The 15,004-nt window shown below is 40.3% G+C and overlaps 1 protein-coding gene across 1 annotated transcript in view; it reads left to right on the top strand.

Moving 5' to 3' along the window:
- uhmk1 (U2AF homology motif (UHM) kinase 1) overlaps positions 1-15,004 on the top strand; it is a 29,964-nt gene continuing 14,960 nt past the window's right edge. The window contains exons 1-5 of the mRNA XM_085982278.1: positions 1-464; positions 6,793-7,085; positions 8,237-8,428; positions 10,829-10,923; positions 14,164-14,240. Coding sequence (XP_085838404.1) covers positions 167-464; positions 6,793-7,085; positions 8,237-8,428; positions 10,829-10,923; positions 14,164-14,240 — 955 coding nt within the window. The 5' untranslated portion in view covers positions 1-166. The remainder of the gene's footprint in view (positions 465-6,792; positions 7,086-8,236; positions 8,429-10,828; positions 10,924-14,163; positions 14,241-15,004) is intronic.

Consider the following 15,004-nt stretch of genomic DNA (forward strand, 5'->3'; position numbering starts at 1 on the left):
CGACGCGCATGCGTTTGTCCCGGTCCGTCCATTAAACGGCTGCAGCGGGCCCGTGCCCAGCTCAGGGCCTTGTTTACAGTCGGGCTGCCGCGCTGAGGCGGGAGTCGCTGATCACTGACTTACTCGCCTCCCGCCCGCCCGCCCGCCACCACGATTTGCTCCTGTCATGGCGACGTACGTCGGAGCGAGGCCGAGGCCCAGATACCGTGCGGGCGGTAGCGGTTGGTACTCGGAGCCGGAGCGGATCTGCAACAACTTTCCCCCCTCGGGCGTCTTCCAGGCCAACGGGCGGCTATGGCGGGCGCAGCGCTGCCTCGGCAAAGGCTCGTCGGCCGCTGTCTATCGGGTAACGTCGGGGGCGGCCCGGGCCGCCGTCAAACAGTTCATCCACGACACCAAGTCGGACTACGGCTTCCTGACCGAGAGCGGGGTCCTGGAGGACTTGCAGGGCCACAGGAATATCGGTAAATGCAGCGCGCTGTCGGGTGGGCGTGTGTACCCGGCCCCCGGTTACCTGCAGGGCGGGCGGGGGTAGGGAGAATAGCATTTGGCCCACTTACTCGGCCGGGTGTAGGGACATTTGCGCACCCCATTCCTCCTGCCCACCAGTCTGCATTACAGAAAGACATCACTTCCCGTGTGCTGCCAGATTTAGAAACCCCTCCACAGCTGCTTCAACTCCCCCTCCCCCCCCCCCCCCCCGGAAATGCATAGAATGTAAGAGAGTCAATACCAGTCTCCCCAAAGTTAACCTGTGTTTTTCCCTTTCAGATGCTGACTTGCTTTGCATTTCCATCGCCCCCCATTTATCATTGGCACCTAAGTGATGGCTGGCAGACCCTCGTGATTGAGCCATGAGACATTGAGTGGCATTGCACAGGCACCATACATTTAAGATAGGGGCGATGTGTAGGTTGTAGTGTGCTGCAAAGCAGTAACACGGAAGCCACACGACTGATGTAATGGTAAAACTGCTTTAAGCGTAGTCATCTCAAGGCCTTTATGATCTAAAATTGTGCTCCAATTAGCAACAGTTAGTGGTGTTCATGGTTCTGTTTAGGTCCATCTACTCTCATGAAAATCTATGCTGGGATTACTTTGTCTGATTTAAATCTCAGTGCCATTATCCGATAGAACGGCAGAACAGACTCAAGGGGCTGAATGGCCTATTCCTATATTGCACCATTTAATTTTCATATTGGATTTTATGGAATCTAATACCCTGTTGCTGGCAGTAATCTGAGAGGTTCAGATGGCATGTGGGCCTTGGAACAGAATTGCTCCCCCCACTGCTTAGCTTTATTCCATTTTTGCCCCTGTTACATTTGGCATGTATTTGAGGTAGAATATTGTCTATCCTTTATGTAAATTCTGTGATTGCAGTTTTCATTTCACTATTCTGCTGTTAGAACAAATTGGAAAGGAGGAAAGGGTTTGATAATTAGGCTGGAATTTCCTCGATCCAACGTTGCCAAAATTTACACTTTCTACAGTGATGTTGCCAACTGCAATTTATACCAAAATATCCTAAGTATGTAATAAGCATACACTCAAATGCAAAAACAAGCGGAAATCAGTGTAAACAATCATGTCCCTAGTAAAGCATGAAACATACACATGTACTTTCTTTAATTTTCACTATCAATAAGAGATTTAAAGTTAGAAACCGTCATGCCATCATTTATACACTGAGCACAGCATTTTTAAGAAAATGCAGTGTGCAAGTTTTTTTTAAAGAACAATACTGTACAGAACTTAATGAGAAATAAATATATAAAATACCAGAAATGGTGACATCAGGTCCGGTTGCACCTAACATTTTGGGCATAAATTTACGTCCATTCAAAACTGACGTAAATGGAAGAAACGTGTGTTTGCCTTTTGGAATCGGCATGGAGTTAAGTGGGGTTTTGGCAGACGTAACCCAGGATCATGGAAGTGATTGAGGAAATTCATGCGTAGCGGTGTTTCGGTGTAAATTGGTTACGTGTGAATTTCCCCAAGGGAAGGCACATCTCTGCATTTACACTGTTACTCCAAAACTTTACAGGAAATTCTGTGCCATTCTTTTAGGTAGGGTTTGTAGCCAGTTTCTTTAAGCAAAAGAACTTGCATTTATATAGCAACTTTCTCGTCCTCAAAATTCTTTACAGCCAATGAAGTACTTTTTCAAGCATAGTCACTGTTGTAGGTAACCAGTAACCAACTTGAACGCACAATAGTAATGAGAAATGAGCCAATATAAAAAAAATAAAAAAATTGTTGGTTGAGAGATAAATATTGACCAGGACACCCGGGAGAACTGCCTTGCTCTTCGAATAGTGCCGTGAGATCTTTTGCGTTCGCCCGAGGGGGCAGACGGGGCCTCAGTTTAACGCCTCATCCGAAAGATGGATGTAGGTCAAGAGAAGATTTCAACCTCTGATCATTCTTGTGCACTACCATTCTAATGTATATAGTTTCAATAAAAAAGAGGCAATTGTGATCAGTGCAACAGTGTTGCATGCTTCACTGGAGTGTATAACACAATGAAAATAAATTGTAATTCAATCAAATGGTCTGATGATTAACACTCACCCCAGTCTGTCCCAGCAATTATTTTGCCCAATAACATTCCTGGTTTCCAGTGTCACAATTTTTGTGCGATCATGATTTTTCCTCTTCCCAATAGTATACAAGCCAAAATGCAACTAGTTTATCCTTACCCGACTCCTAAAGCACTGTAAAAATATACATGCGATCTAGCATGAAAGACCCCATGTAACACTTAATTTATTTTACAGCTGTACCATCTATTCTAATCTTACATGCATCTTGTAACATTGTGCAGTGATGACACATAGTAGCTTGTCTATGTAAGGCCAGGAAAAAGCTTTTTTTTGGTAAATGTGCTTTGAATACCTAACTAGAATATCCTTTGCCTCAGTTGGAGAACCTACATTTGTACCTACACTGGTAGTTAAAGGCGGTGTCCAAAAAGGCTTGCTTCAAAGGAATTCTTACGAAGCTACATAAAACAACAGTTACTGAATTAAGTCAGCAGCTATTATGGTGCAAAGGGAGGATGAAAACTAGGTATTCCTGGTACCTAAATAATGGTAAGCATGATGGGACTCGTACCTGAATTTACCACAGGCACTTGACAGCATTTCTGTAAAAGCTCAACTATCCATACTTGTACAAGGACCAGATTGGATAAAATATGTACACTGGTCCTTGTAATTGCACTCACATCTTGGAAGCTTTTCTGTGTCACGTTTTTACAGAATCTGTGGGTATACTATACATGCAATTTTTTAGGATCTGCAGTCATTTTACTTGTTATAAAGGGCCAGCTACTCATCCTCCAGCCTTCATTACAAGACTGAGTTGTAAGTGTATTACACACGCCATGTTCCTTTACAGACTAATCTAAAGTTAATTACAGCAGAATTTGTCCAAGTATAGCAAGACAGAGTCTGAGAAATGCTGCCAATTGTACACGATAAACTGCTTGGTCATAATGATCATGGTGCAATAACTTTCACTGTAACTTAGCAAACTGCAATGTAGAACTACAAGATGGCAAACTGCAGGGATTGAGTGTTGAGCTTAGTAACAGACTATAGAACATTGCTCAAAACTAATGAGGATAAATGGGCATCCTTCATAATACACAAGGGATGGCTATGCTGGGCAAGTAAATATCCAAATGCAGTCGGGACAAATATGGATTAATGGAAATGAAAGGGATCAAGAAAAAGATCCACCAGATTCACAAAGCTTGAAGAGAAGATAGCCACTGAACCAAATTTAAAATTATACATGAGGTTTAAAAAAAGTGTAAAAAAAAGAGAACGGAGAAAGACTAGCAGCAGGTTAAAAAATGCTAGCAGGTTAAAAAATGCTAGCAATGTGGGAGGGGTTCAAAACCCCAAGGGCTCCATGTGGAGTTGACATTGAGAATGGTAGGAGATAGTAAACATGCTAAATGAACACTACAAGTTTTTAAAACAGGAGCACACTAAAAGTATAACATCCATCATCAAGCATGTTGTGTGCTCTGGGCCTTTGGCAGTGAAACAGGTTCTAGTTAAATTTAAAAAACAATAAATCCCCAGCAGGGATGAACTATACCTAAGAGAAGAGATTTCTGATGTCATTGAGAGTCAAAACACCAGAAAGAGTCTGACAGATGGCAAACTGGCAAATGTGGTTTATATTGAAAAAGGTTGACCTGCATCTACAGAGCTATTAGCCCGATCTCAAGAATTGAAAAATGAATGGCATCAACTATCAAAAAGTAAAGTGGAAGAGCCCCAGTATTATGAAAATAACTTAATGAACTGCTTCAGAAGGAGTAGATTTTAGCTGACTGATGGGATTTGTTTCTGAGAAATAATTTAAAAAACTTAACTAGTCAACCTTTTTTCAATATGGAAACCACGTTTGCCATCTGTCAGAATCTTTCTGGTGTTTTGACTTAAATAAAGTTCCAAATTAGACAATCCTTTGCAAACTAAAAGTAAGTGGATATTAAATACACAGACTGGTAACTCCCTAAAGGGAACGATGCTGGGGTTAGAAGTAAAAGAAGCTAGGTTGAAATGGTGGTGGTAAAGAGTTTGCTGGGATCCTATCTATTGCTGGAACATACATGTGATCTGGATTTGCGGGGTTTGTACAAGGTAGTTAAAATTGGAGGTGGCATCTGGATAGTACTGTGGACCCAAAGAAGGCACCCAAAATCTTATAAAGAGCTCAAAAGAGTTTAAACCCTGGTGGTAAATAAAATGGGTATATATACTCTATGGATAGGATAAAACTGGTCAAGGAAGAAGGTAAAAGAAGCTTAGTGGTGTTAGCTGACTTGGTGTCAAGTTCTAAACAGTATGAAGTGGCAATAAAGAGAGTGACTAGGATGCCAGGCTATAGTCAAATCAGTTAAGCTCAAATATTTGAGAAATTATTGCTGAAATTTGAAGTGCACAGGACCAGGTGCATTTAAAGGACTGCATTTAAAGGACTGCATATACTGTGACTAAGGCAGCTTTCCGCTCTTCCTTTTTTTGGTAAAGAATTTGCTTCAATAAAGTGAATATTTTTTAGTGTAACTTTTAAGGATACGGTATAGATGGATTGCTTATTTAACTTCTAGTATTGCGTAAAGCATTTACCCAGCGATCCTACCCATCAGTCCCACCAGCACAGTTCTCTAACTATTTCATATAAAAGGGCATTCTATTCTTGGAGACTCATCATTCTAACCATAGAAGGAAAATTTCAACAACATCTAATGCATGTATTCTTAAAAATATTTCTAAACAAAATGAAAATAGGAAATAAGTTGATAGGTCTTTGAATATATAAAATCTAGTTTGGGGACCGGATTTGTTCCCTTTTTCAAAGAGCACTTCTTAAAGAAAGAACGTGCATGCATTTATAGCATTACCATGTGTTCAGAATGCCCCAAGAAGGTTTCACATCTAAAATTACTTTTTGAAGTGTGGTCACTGAAGGCAAACGTGGCAGCCAGTCTGCACACAGCAAGATTCTGCAAACAGCAAAATTAAATAACTGACTGGTTAATTTGTTTGAAGGGGTGGGTGTTGGTTGAGGGAGGAATATCAGGAGAATTCCTCGCTTCCCTTCAGATAGTGCCACAGGATCTGTTACATCCACCTGAATAGGCTTCAGTTTAACATCACATCTGAAAGATGGCATTTCCAGCAATACAGCATTCCTTGGATACTGCAGAACTGCAAGTTTTAGCAACTGAGCCAATCTGATAGCTAAATGTAGGAAAATAAAAGTTCTGAAAAGGGAGCAGGCCTGTCGAAGGCATATGGGGATCTATTAGTTGAAAAATGATGAATATTCTTAAAGTTAAGTAATGACTTTTATTTAGATTCTTCATATAATTGATAAACTTCCCAAAAAGAATTGAGTGTCAGCTCAGTAGCAGTACTCTTCTCAGAGTCAGAAGGTTGCGAGTTCACGCCTCTAAACTACAGAAGTAGTTTTGCAGATAAATTCAACAGCTGTTTCGTAAAAATTTAAAGTGTCATCTCCAAATGTCAACTTAGCTATGGATTTGGAGCAACTACGGTGATGACTATTTCTCTGGTGGGGGAGTTGATCTTTGTTAGAGAGGTTCTAGCTGCCTTTCTCCATTGTTTGCATCACTTCAAATGGGGCCAAAGCTTTTGAGAGAGACAATTGGAATAACCAGGATTGCTGAAGTAACCTGAATCAATCATGGTCTTTTCTGATTAGTTTACTTTCCCCACGCAGTTAGCTCAGTATTTTCTTCAAGCGATTCCTCATTGGATACATAGGCCAGCATTCACTGTTACATTTTCAAAAACAAGTATTAAGGGCAACACTCACTCTAAGCAATACTACTATAGAAAGGTTTGCAACTTAACTGTTGTGTACCTTTTTAAAAACTCATTTTGGAAGATTACTGTGAAATATTTGTACTTGTAAGATTGACCATGACTTCCAAAACAAAATATTCACTAGGTAGCCAGTTTATACAAATGGCAGCAGATGTTCGCAAACATGGGCAAAGTAACAGTCCTTCCTCTAGGTACATCAGACACAAAAGGTTTGTACTTCAACTGGTCTCCAAATAGTGCGCAGAATAAGTAGCAGTAAGTCACTGGAGTTTGTTTCACATTTCCTGCACTCCAGGTTGTGTTACTATTGAGTAGGAAGTATGTAGCAAAAGTTGTAGAACAACAATAGCAGTAATTGTATATCCTATTGTTCCATGTGGTTTTATATATAATTTCCTCTTTATACTTCCAGTGACTTTATACGGGAGATTTTCTAACTTATCCTACACGAACCAACGTTGTAACTGCATTTTGCTGGAATTGTTGGATGCCAGTGTCTCTGAGCTGCTGCTACACTCCATTAATCGAGGCCATTCAATGTGGATGATCCAGCACTGTGCACGAGATGTTCTGAATGCGCTAGCTTTTATTCACCGCGAGGGTTACGTACATGCAGACCTCAAACCATGTAATATCCTCTGGAGTGCGGAGGATGAATGCTTTAAACTCATTGACTTTGGGCTTAGCTTCCAAGAAGGAAATCAGGTAAATTGTGAAGCGAGAGTTCATTAATGTAGGAGTGGAGCATAAATGTTTGAGCGTCAGCTAAAAACAGTGATAATAAAACCCTTGCTCAATGTTCTTAACACCAAACACATGTAACCAGACTGATTAAATACAATAGTGTTCATTTCAATCTAGGTCTTAATTTTTCTGTAATAAAGGGTAATTGCAGAGAAGTTCACCTGATCTGTCATTTCCTTTTCTGCAGCAAGGGAGAGGTACAGAAACTGACAATGACAAGATGCCAGGGAAGCTGTTACTCCAACTGCAGAAATATTGGTAGTTTGAAAGCGATTATAAGCAATGATGCATAATTCAAGATTTCCAGAATTGCACTTAAATACTCAACTTTATATTTTCTATAACGGCTTAAGCCATATAGAATTCAGCAATCACATTGCAGCTCAAAGTATTTAAAGCTATGATTTTAGCACTTTTTAGTGGGGTAAATGACAGGTTAGAAAACTTTTCATCATTGGAAAGGGGGGGTTGGGGCTGAAATTTCTAGAACTTGGCAACTCTCGTGGGGACAGGGTGTGTGCTGAATAAGGTGCAGCAACAAGATTCAGTGTTCATGTTAGTACATGAGGTTCAACGGTTTCAGTTGTTTGCCGCATTAGACATTTTAAGGAATCACTTCAGTTCTGAATCACTTGACATCACTATGAATGAAATGCTGAGTATGAACTTGTTGGATTCTGCTAACCAGATATTTTAAGTAATTACAAATCAACGATGCAGAAAATGCAACCTAATATATCCCCCAAGTAAAATTGTAACACATCTTATACAAATGCAGCTTAAACTTTAAGTGGTAGATAGTCAAAAAGTTAGCAAGTGTTGCATGATTCATTGTGTAAGCAGTTTGGCACATGGACAGTTGATTTCTTGGACAAAACCTCCAATTAAACCTCCCAGCAACAACTTCCATTTATTTAGCACCTTTAATGTAGTAAAATGTCCCAAGACGCTTCACAGGAGCGTTATCAAAACAAAATAACAGGTGCAGAAATACAGTAACTGTTGCTTAATAGGAGTACTGGAAATTGCCTACTTGACCCACTTGAGGGTTCAGTGACTGAATTTACTTAATCATAATTCTAAGATATTCTATCTTTGCATATTCTATACAGGATGTAAAATATATTCAGACAGATGGTTACAGAGCTCCCGAAGCAGAGTTACATAATATCCTAGCACAGATGGGGTTGGAAAGCAATACAGAATGCACAACCGCAGTTGATGTTTGGAGTCTTGGAATAATTTTGCTGGAAATGTTCTCAGGAATGAAACTGAAGGAGACCATCAAATCTCCACAATGGAAGGTAAGAATCAAAACATTTCTTGGGCAACTAATTAGGCCATGAGTTTTAAAATGAGCTGTACAACATGAATTGGCAAGCTAACGAAAATTTTAAATGGAAGTGTTTTTCATGCATTCAGAAATATAAATTGAAACTTAAAATAAATCGGCATAGACCATTTGGACTGAATGGCCTGTAAATTACAAGTAAAATAAACAGACCCCCTCCCACTACCATATGTTTCAGTTTACAAAGCAGGAGACAAATTGAGAATTTAGGGGTTGGGTGGGAGAAAGAAGAAAGTACTTCACTTTCCTTCAGGAGCTTCATATTATCACCAATTTTGTGAATCTGTCCACAAGTTAACATATGGGATGTAACTGGGCGAGCGGTGGTGGGCAGCAGCTCACAGTTTTAATCTGAGCCAGTAGGAGCACTCCCATTCCCTTTGGCTCCATATTCTGGCAAGTAAAAAAAAAATGTTTTACTTACCTTCTAGGTGGCACCCTCCAGCGGTCCCTTTAAAAATGGCTGCAGTCTTCCTGAGAAAACTGACCACAGCATGCGGAGCTCAGTCATGGTCCAATATTGAAAGGGGGCCTGAAATGGGCGTTATGTCCCCGATTTTCACAAGTAACCTGTGGGGCGTGAGGAGAGAAAATAGCCTTCCACGGTGGCATAGTGGTTAGCACTGTTGCCTCACAGCGCCAGGGACCCGGGTTCGAATCCGGCCTCGGGCGACTGTCTGTGTGGAGTTTGCACATTCTCCCCGTGTTTGCGTGGGTTTCCTCCGGGTGCTCCGGTTTCCTCCCACAGTCCAAAGATGTGCGGGTTAGGTTGATTGGCTATGATAAATTGACCCTTAGTGTTAGGGGGATTAAATACGTGGGGTTACGGGGATAGGGTGGGATATGTGTCGGTGCAGGCTCGATGGGCCGAAATGGCCTCTATCTGCACTGTGGGGTTCCTGTGATTTCCTGTGATTATGCAAGTGCTTTAAGCAATCCAGGTTCCCACCAACATTACTTGACGACCCAGGGCTCGCATCCATCTATTTAGCCTGGGAAGAGCAAGTTAGTTCACAAACATCAATACAACCTGGTGTGCCTGACTTTCTTCATTGGGTAACTGGTTGAATCCAGAAAAAAGTGTTTTATACACACGAGTGTCAATTTTAAAGATGCAAGATGTCTACCATGTTTCATTGCTGCCTTATTTACAAAGTGACTAAGTTCAGCAATACATCCAGAAAATTGTAGCAAGAAATACACATTTCAATCTCGATCAAAGTTGCAGAATTAATGAGATCCACCAGGCTGAGGTGGAATAGAATGTCCAAGAGTGTGCAGACACAGACCACTGACTGCAGTTACTTTGTGTTTGTTCAAATCATGACATTTTAATCCTCAAGGCTAGATGTATATAAAAATAAATACAAAAAAAGTGACAAATTAGTCCCTTCTTAAAATGAGATCTCTACAAAAATATAGCAGAGATGGAGATATGGGTCTCATTCTGCCATCTTTGCACCACAGGCCAATGCACCCACTTTTCCTTCTCTCTCTCTCTCAAGATATAGTACTTGTGTAACCTTAGCAAAAGTTTTGCTTTGTTAATGCTGAATAAACATTACAAACTTTGTATCATGCCTCATATACTGTTTGATAAAGTTGTAGGGCAAGGAGTTTGCATCCTGAATTTACCCCAGTTCTTGAGCTCAGCCTCACCATTGTGGAGAATTGAACTATTTCTACCAGAAGGACAGAAAGCACTGTTGCTGTGCACCTCCTGGCAGCTTGTTACGTTGACACAAGTGTCGGAGCAAGTAAACCACCTGCCCCTTCACGTTAGAAAATAGTACTGGACGTTAATTCTTTTTATACAAGAGTGTATTTTGCTCATCACTTTCTCAGAACTATCTGCAGATTCTTTCATAAGGCATATCCAGTTATCCCTCCTGTTGGATCGCCAAGGATTTGATTGTCCCTCATCAAAATTCTATGGATTTGAATGTGGGACTCATGGAGGGGAGAATTGGAATAGAGGAGAGAGAATCTATCCACAAGTTAGCAGATGGGATGTAGTTGGAGTAAGTTGAAGAACGCATGTCCAAGCATTAATGTGGCAATTTCTCACTTGCAGTTTTGGAATGTAAAGTTAAGGTTCACTGCTTTGGATTGACATTTCATGTCGTAAGGGGATTGCCCCAATTTTGTCGGCCATGGGGTTCTGCATTTCCTGCAAATGTGCCCACGTTTGCCTTTTTTTAACAGATATATTTGTAAATACAGAGCTTTCATAGCTCAAAATGTGGGTACATAATACCAGAAAAATGCTTCCTCAATTTTGAAAAATATTCATTATGATTACACGTGGGACTTTTGTTCTCGAATCTGAATGTTTCCATTTTGATCTGTCTAGGCAAACAGTCGTGCCATCATCGATTCCATTTTTGCAAGTAAAGATCTGGTATACTCGGCTATCCCAGTTTATCACCTCAGAGATGTTATCAAAAGGTAAATTATACTTATCAAGCATCTTGAAACACTACTAACAAGTGCCTTTTTCTGAAAACTGATTATATTTCTTATAAGGGTTTTTAACTCTCCACAAAGTCTAAATAAAAAAGTGTGTGCATGTGTGTATCTAAGTGGAGACAGGAATTAAATCTTTCTTATACATGACAGTGGAAAGAAAATGAGTAAGAGTGTTAAAACCTAATGGGATGACTACTACTGATGTTAGTTCAGCCAGAGTCTTAATGCTCACAAGCATTCACTGTTGGGCAAAAAGTGCCACAAAATAGGAAATATAAAAGTTAATTTTTTTTTAAAGTATCCGTTTCATGTCCTCAAAACATCCCAAAAATGCTTCACAACCAATAAAGTATTTTGAAGTGTAGTCATTGTTGATATGTAGGCAAAAGTGGCAGCCAATTTACATACAGCAAGGTCCTACAAACAGCAATGAGATAACTACTAGATAATCTTTTTATTGATGGCGTTGGTTAAGGGATAAATGTTGATTAGGACACCGGGAGAACTCCCCAGCTCCTCAAATAATCTTATTGGAGCTTTCAATAGTACAGCACTTTCTCTGTACTATACTCATATGTCAGCCTAGATTATATGCTCAAAACACTGGAGCGGGGCTTTAACCCACAACCTTCTAACTTCAAGGCGAGAGTGCCACTGCTGAGCCGAGCCTGACACCTTTGTTGCATCTCAAATTGTTTCACATACATAACTGTACTTCAAAGTAATTATTGTGATGTGAATTTTACTATAATTATGAAGATTTCAAATAGCAAGGACTTTTAAAAGTAACTCTTAACTTGTCTTTAATGTGTAACATGTCATTAAAATCTAAACATGGACTATGTTTCAAGAATATAGCAGACAGTTTATGTGTACTTACCGATGATGATCATCATTATGAGGAGTTCAACCTATGATCAAAATAGACTTTTTAAAAAGGTGTGTTACAAGTTGCAGGCCTGCTTTTAGATATTCTCTTGGGTGCAGCAGTACTGGTCACTCCTACAATAGGTCTGAGCTAGAATCGCCCAATATCGAATTATACAATAGTGTATCCCTGGGGTGTATTAATAGGTCCCCTTGTAATCTGAACTGGATATTCGCGTTTCCCACATGCCATCACATAGCTTCGCTAGTTCTCCTGAAGGCAGATTGAGAAACACTTGGTCAGACAAGGCCAGATAGGAATTGTTAAAACTGATTTCACAGACAGGACGTGAACACACAACAGTCAAGTCAAATCCCACTCAATCTCATTTATCTCTTTGGAAAATAGAAAATAATGAGCCACGTGCCTGGTCTTTTCTGTGGGTTGACATGCTAGTTTTTGGCATTACCTTTATCGTTAAATCTAATTGTAAAATGTGCATTTTAACTTCCATCTCCAGGCATCTGGCCTGTAACTCGCTGTCTCATTTTAAAAACCTACCCGACTGTCTCCTGAATATGGATTTTCCCTTGGTTAGTAGATTTTAAAATTCTCCTCTTGGTTTTCAAATCCCTCAATGGCCTCACCCCTCCCTATCTCTGTAACCTCCTCCAGCCCTACAACCCTCCGCGATATCTGTACTCCTCCAATTCTTGCCTCGAGCAGCCCCGATTTTAATCGCTCCACCATTGGCAGGCGTGCTTTCAGCTGCCAAGACCCAAAGCTCTAGAATTCCCTCCCTAAACCCCTCTGCCTCTCTACCTCTCTCTCCTCCTTTAAGATAAGAACACAAGAATTAAGAGCAGGAGTAGGCCATACGGCCCCTTGAGCCTGCGCCGCCATTCAATAAGATCATGGTTGATCTTCGACCTCAACTCCACTTTTCTGCCTGATCCCCATATCCCTCGATTCCCATAGAGTCCAAAAGTCTATCTAACTCAACCTTGAATATACTCAAAGACTCTGCATTCACAGCCCTCTGGGGCAGAGAATTCCAAAGATTCACAACCCTCTGAGTGAAGAAATTCCTCCTCATCGCAGTCTTAAATGGCCGACCCCTTATCCTGAGACTATGCCCCCTAGTTCTAGACTCTCCAGCCAGGGGAAACAACGTCTGAGCATCTACCCTGTCAATCCCCCTCAGAATCTTGTATGTTTCAATGAGATCACCTCTCATTCTTCTAAACACCAGAGAGTATAGGCCCATTCTACACAATCTCTCCTCATAGGACAATCCTCTCACCCCAGGGATCAGTCTAGTGAACCTTTGTTGCACCGCCTCTAAGGCAAGTATATCCTTCCTCATTAGGAGACCAAAACTGTGCACAGTACTCTGGGTGTGGTCTCACCAGAGCCCTGTACAATTGTAACAAGACTTCCTTACTCTTGTACTCCAACCCCCTTGCAATAAAGGCCAACATGCCATTTGCCTTCCTAATTGCTTGTGTACCCGCATGCTAACTCTGTTTCCTATACGAGGACATCTAAATCTCTGAATACCAACATTTAATAGTTTCTCACCATTTAAAAAATATTCTGTTTTTCTATTCTTCCTACCAAATGAATAACCTCACATTATACTCCATCTGCCACCTTATTGCGCCTTAAAACCTACCTCTTTAACCAAGCTTTTCGTCATCTACCCTAATATCTCCTTATGTACCCTGGTGTCAAATTTTGTTTGATAATGCTGCTGTGAAGTGCCTTGGGGCATTTTACTCATTAAAAAGGTGCTATAAAATGTGAATTGTTGTTAATTCTGACCCCAGGATGCGGAGGTGCAGTGTCTCTGACACCTTTCTCATGCAGAGATTTAAATGCAACTCAGTCCCAAAGTTGAAGCAAATAAATGATTAAAAAATCCCAAAATGTGAAAGTTTACATCAACGGTGATTATAAATGACCAGAAAAGGCCTTTCTGATCATAAGCAAGACTTTTTCCTTGTTAAAGTAGATTTTATTTCCATTTGGATAATGGAGGAGCAAGTCTACACTAGCTGTATGTATTTTCATACCTTTCTTAAAGCAGTGCTATGTTTCAATATGACAACACCCCTCTAGTAATTATGCTATATCACAGAAGATATTTTCAATTAAAAAATATCAGTCCTGACATTTGTTCAAAAAACTCGTACTGTGGTATTAGAAATTCATAAGAGTCCATCACTGGATACAAGAAAATCATTGTTCGCAGCCAACGGAAAAGATGCAGATAGTTGTTTATAAAGTTTATTTACTCGGTTTATAATAATATTGACAATTTTTTCCCCCTCCCAATATTTAAATTATAGTATGCTTCATGATGATCCAGCACAAAGAACTACAGCAGAACATGCTTTATACAACCCTTTCTTCAGCATTCCCTTTGGTGAGTTCAGTAATCTATATGTATTGCATGTTCTTACGAGCCCAAAGTTCAAAACTTTACAATTTTATATAGAGATATATAGCATTAGAGTTTACATTTTATTATATTGCAAATTGCATTGGAGCTAAGAGACTCGGAGGATCTGCAGTGTTCCTTCGGTTTTTACATAGCCATCCATAGATAGCACCGATGAGAATATTGAGCAATGGTGACAAAGTGAAGGAGAAAACCGGTTTCTATTAACAGATGTCTAAAATTGTCATTTGTTTTGTCTATCCTGCCAATTAGGCCAAAAAAACAAAATAAGTAGGGTTTGCAGGCCTGAGAGTACTGAACTGATTAGCATATTTAATTCATGCAAGTATACATCAGTATGTCACTGCAAAAAAAAAATACAAATCTCTGTTTCCAGTCATACAATAAAAGCCTACATTGACTTCCCTTGCAAGGCTTCACTAGTGATTCTGAGACAGCTTTCCATTCCATTCCTTCCCCTGGAGTACTGCGTACAGTTGTGGTCTCCATATTTAAGGAAGGATATACTTGCATTGGAGGCAGTACAGAGAAGGTTCACTAGGTTGATTCCTGGGATTAAGGGGTTGACGTATGACGAAAGGTTGAGCCTATACTCATTGGAGTTTAGAAGAATGAGAGGTGATCTTATTGAAACATATAAGATTCTGAGGGGGATTGACAGGGTGGATGATAAGAGGACGTTTCCCATAGTGGGGGCATCTAGAACGATGGGGCATAGTTTCAGAATA

This window comes from Somniosus microcephalus, chromosome 3, assembly GCF_052327205.1.
Source record: "Somniosus microcephalus isolate GS21.2 chromosome 3, FLI_Smic_1.0, whole genome shotgun sequence".
In the NCBI taxonomy this organism is placed as follows: domain Eukaryota; kingdom Metazoa; phylum Chordata; class Chondrichthyes; order Squaliformes; family Somniosidae; genus Somniosus; species Somniosus microcephalus.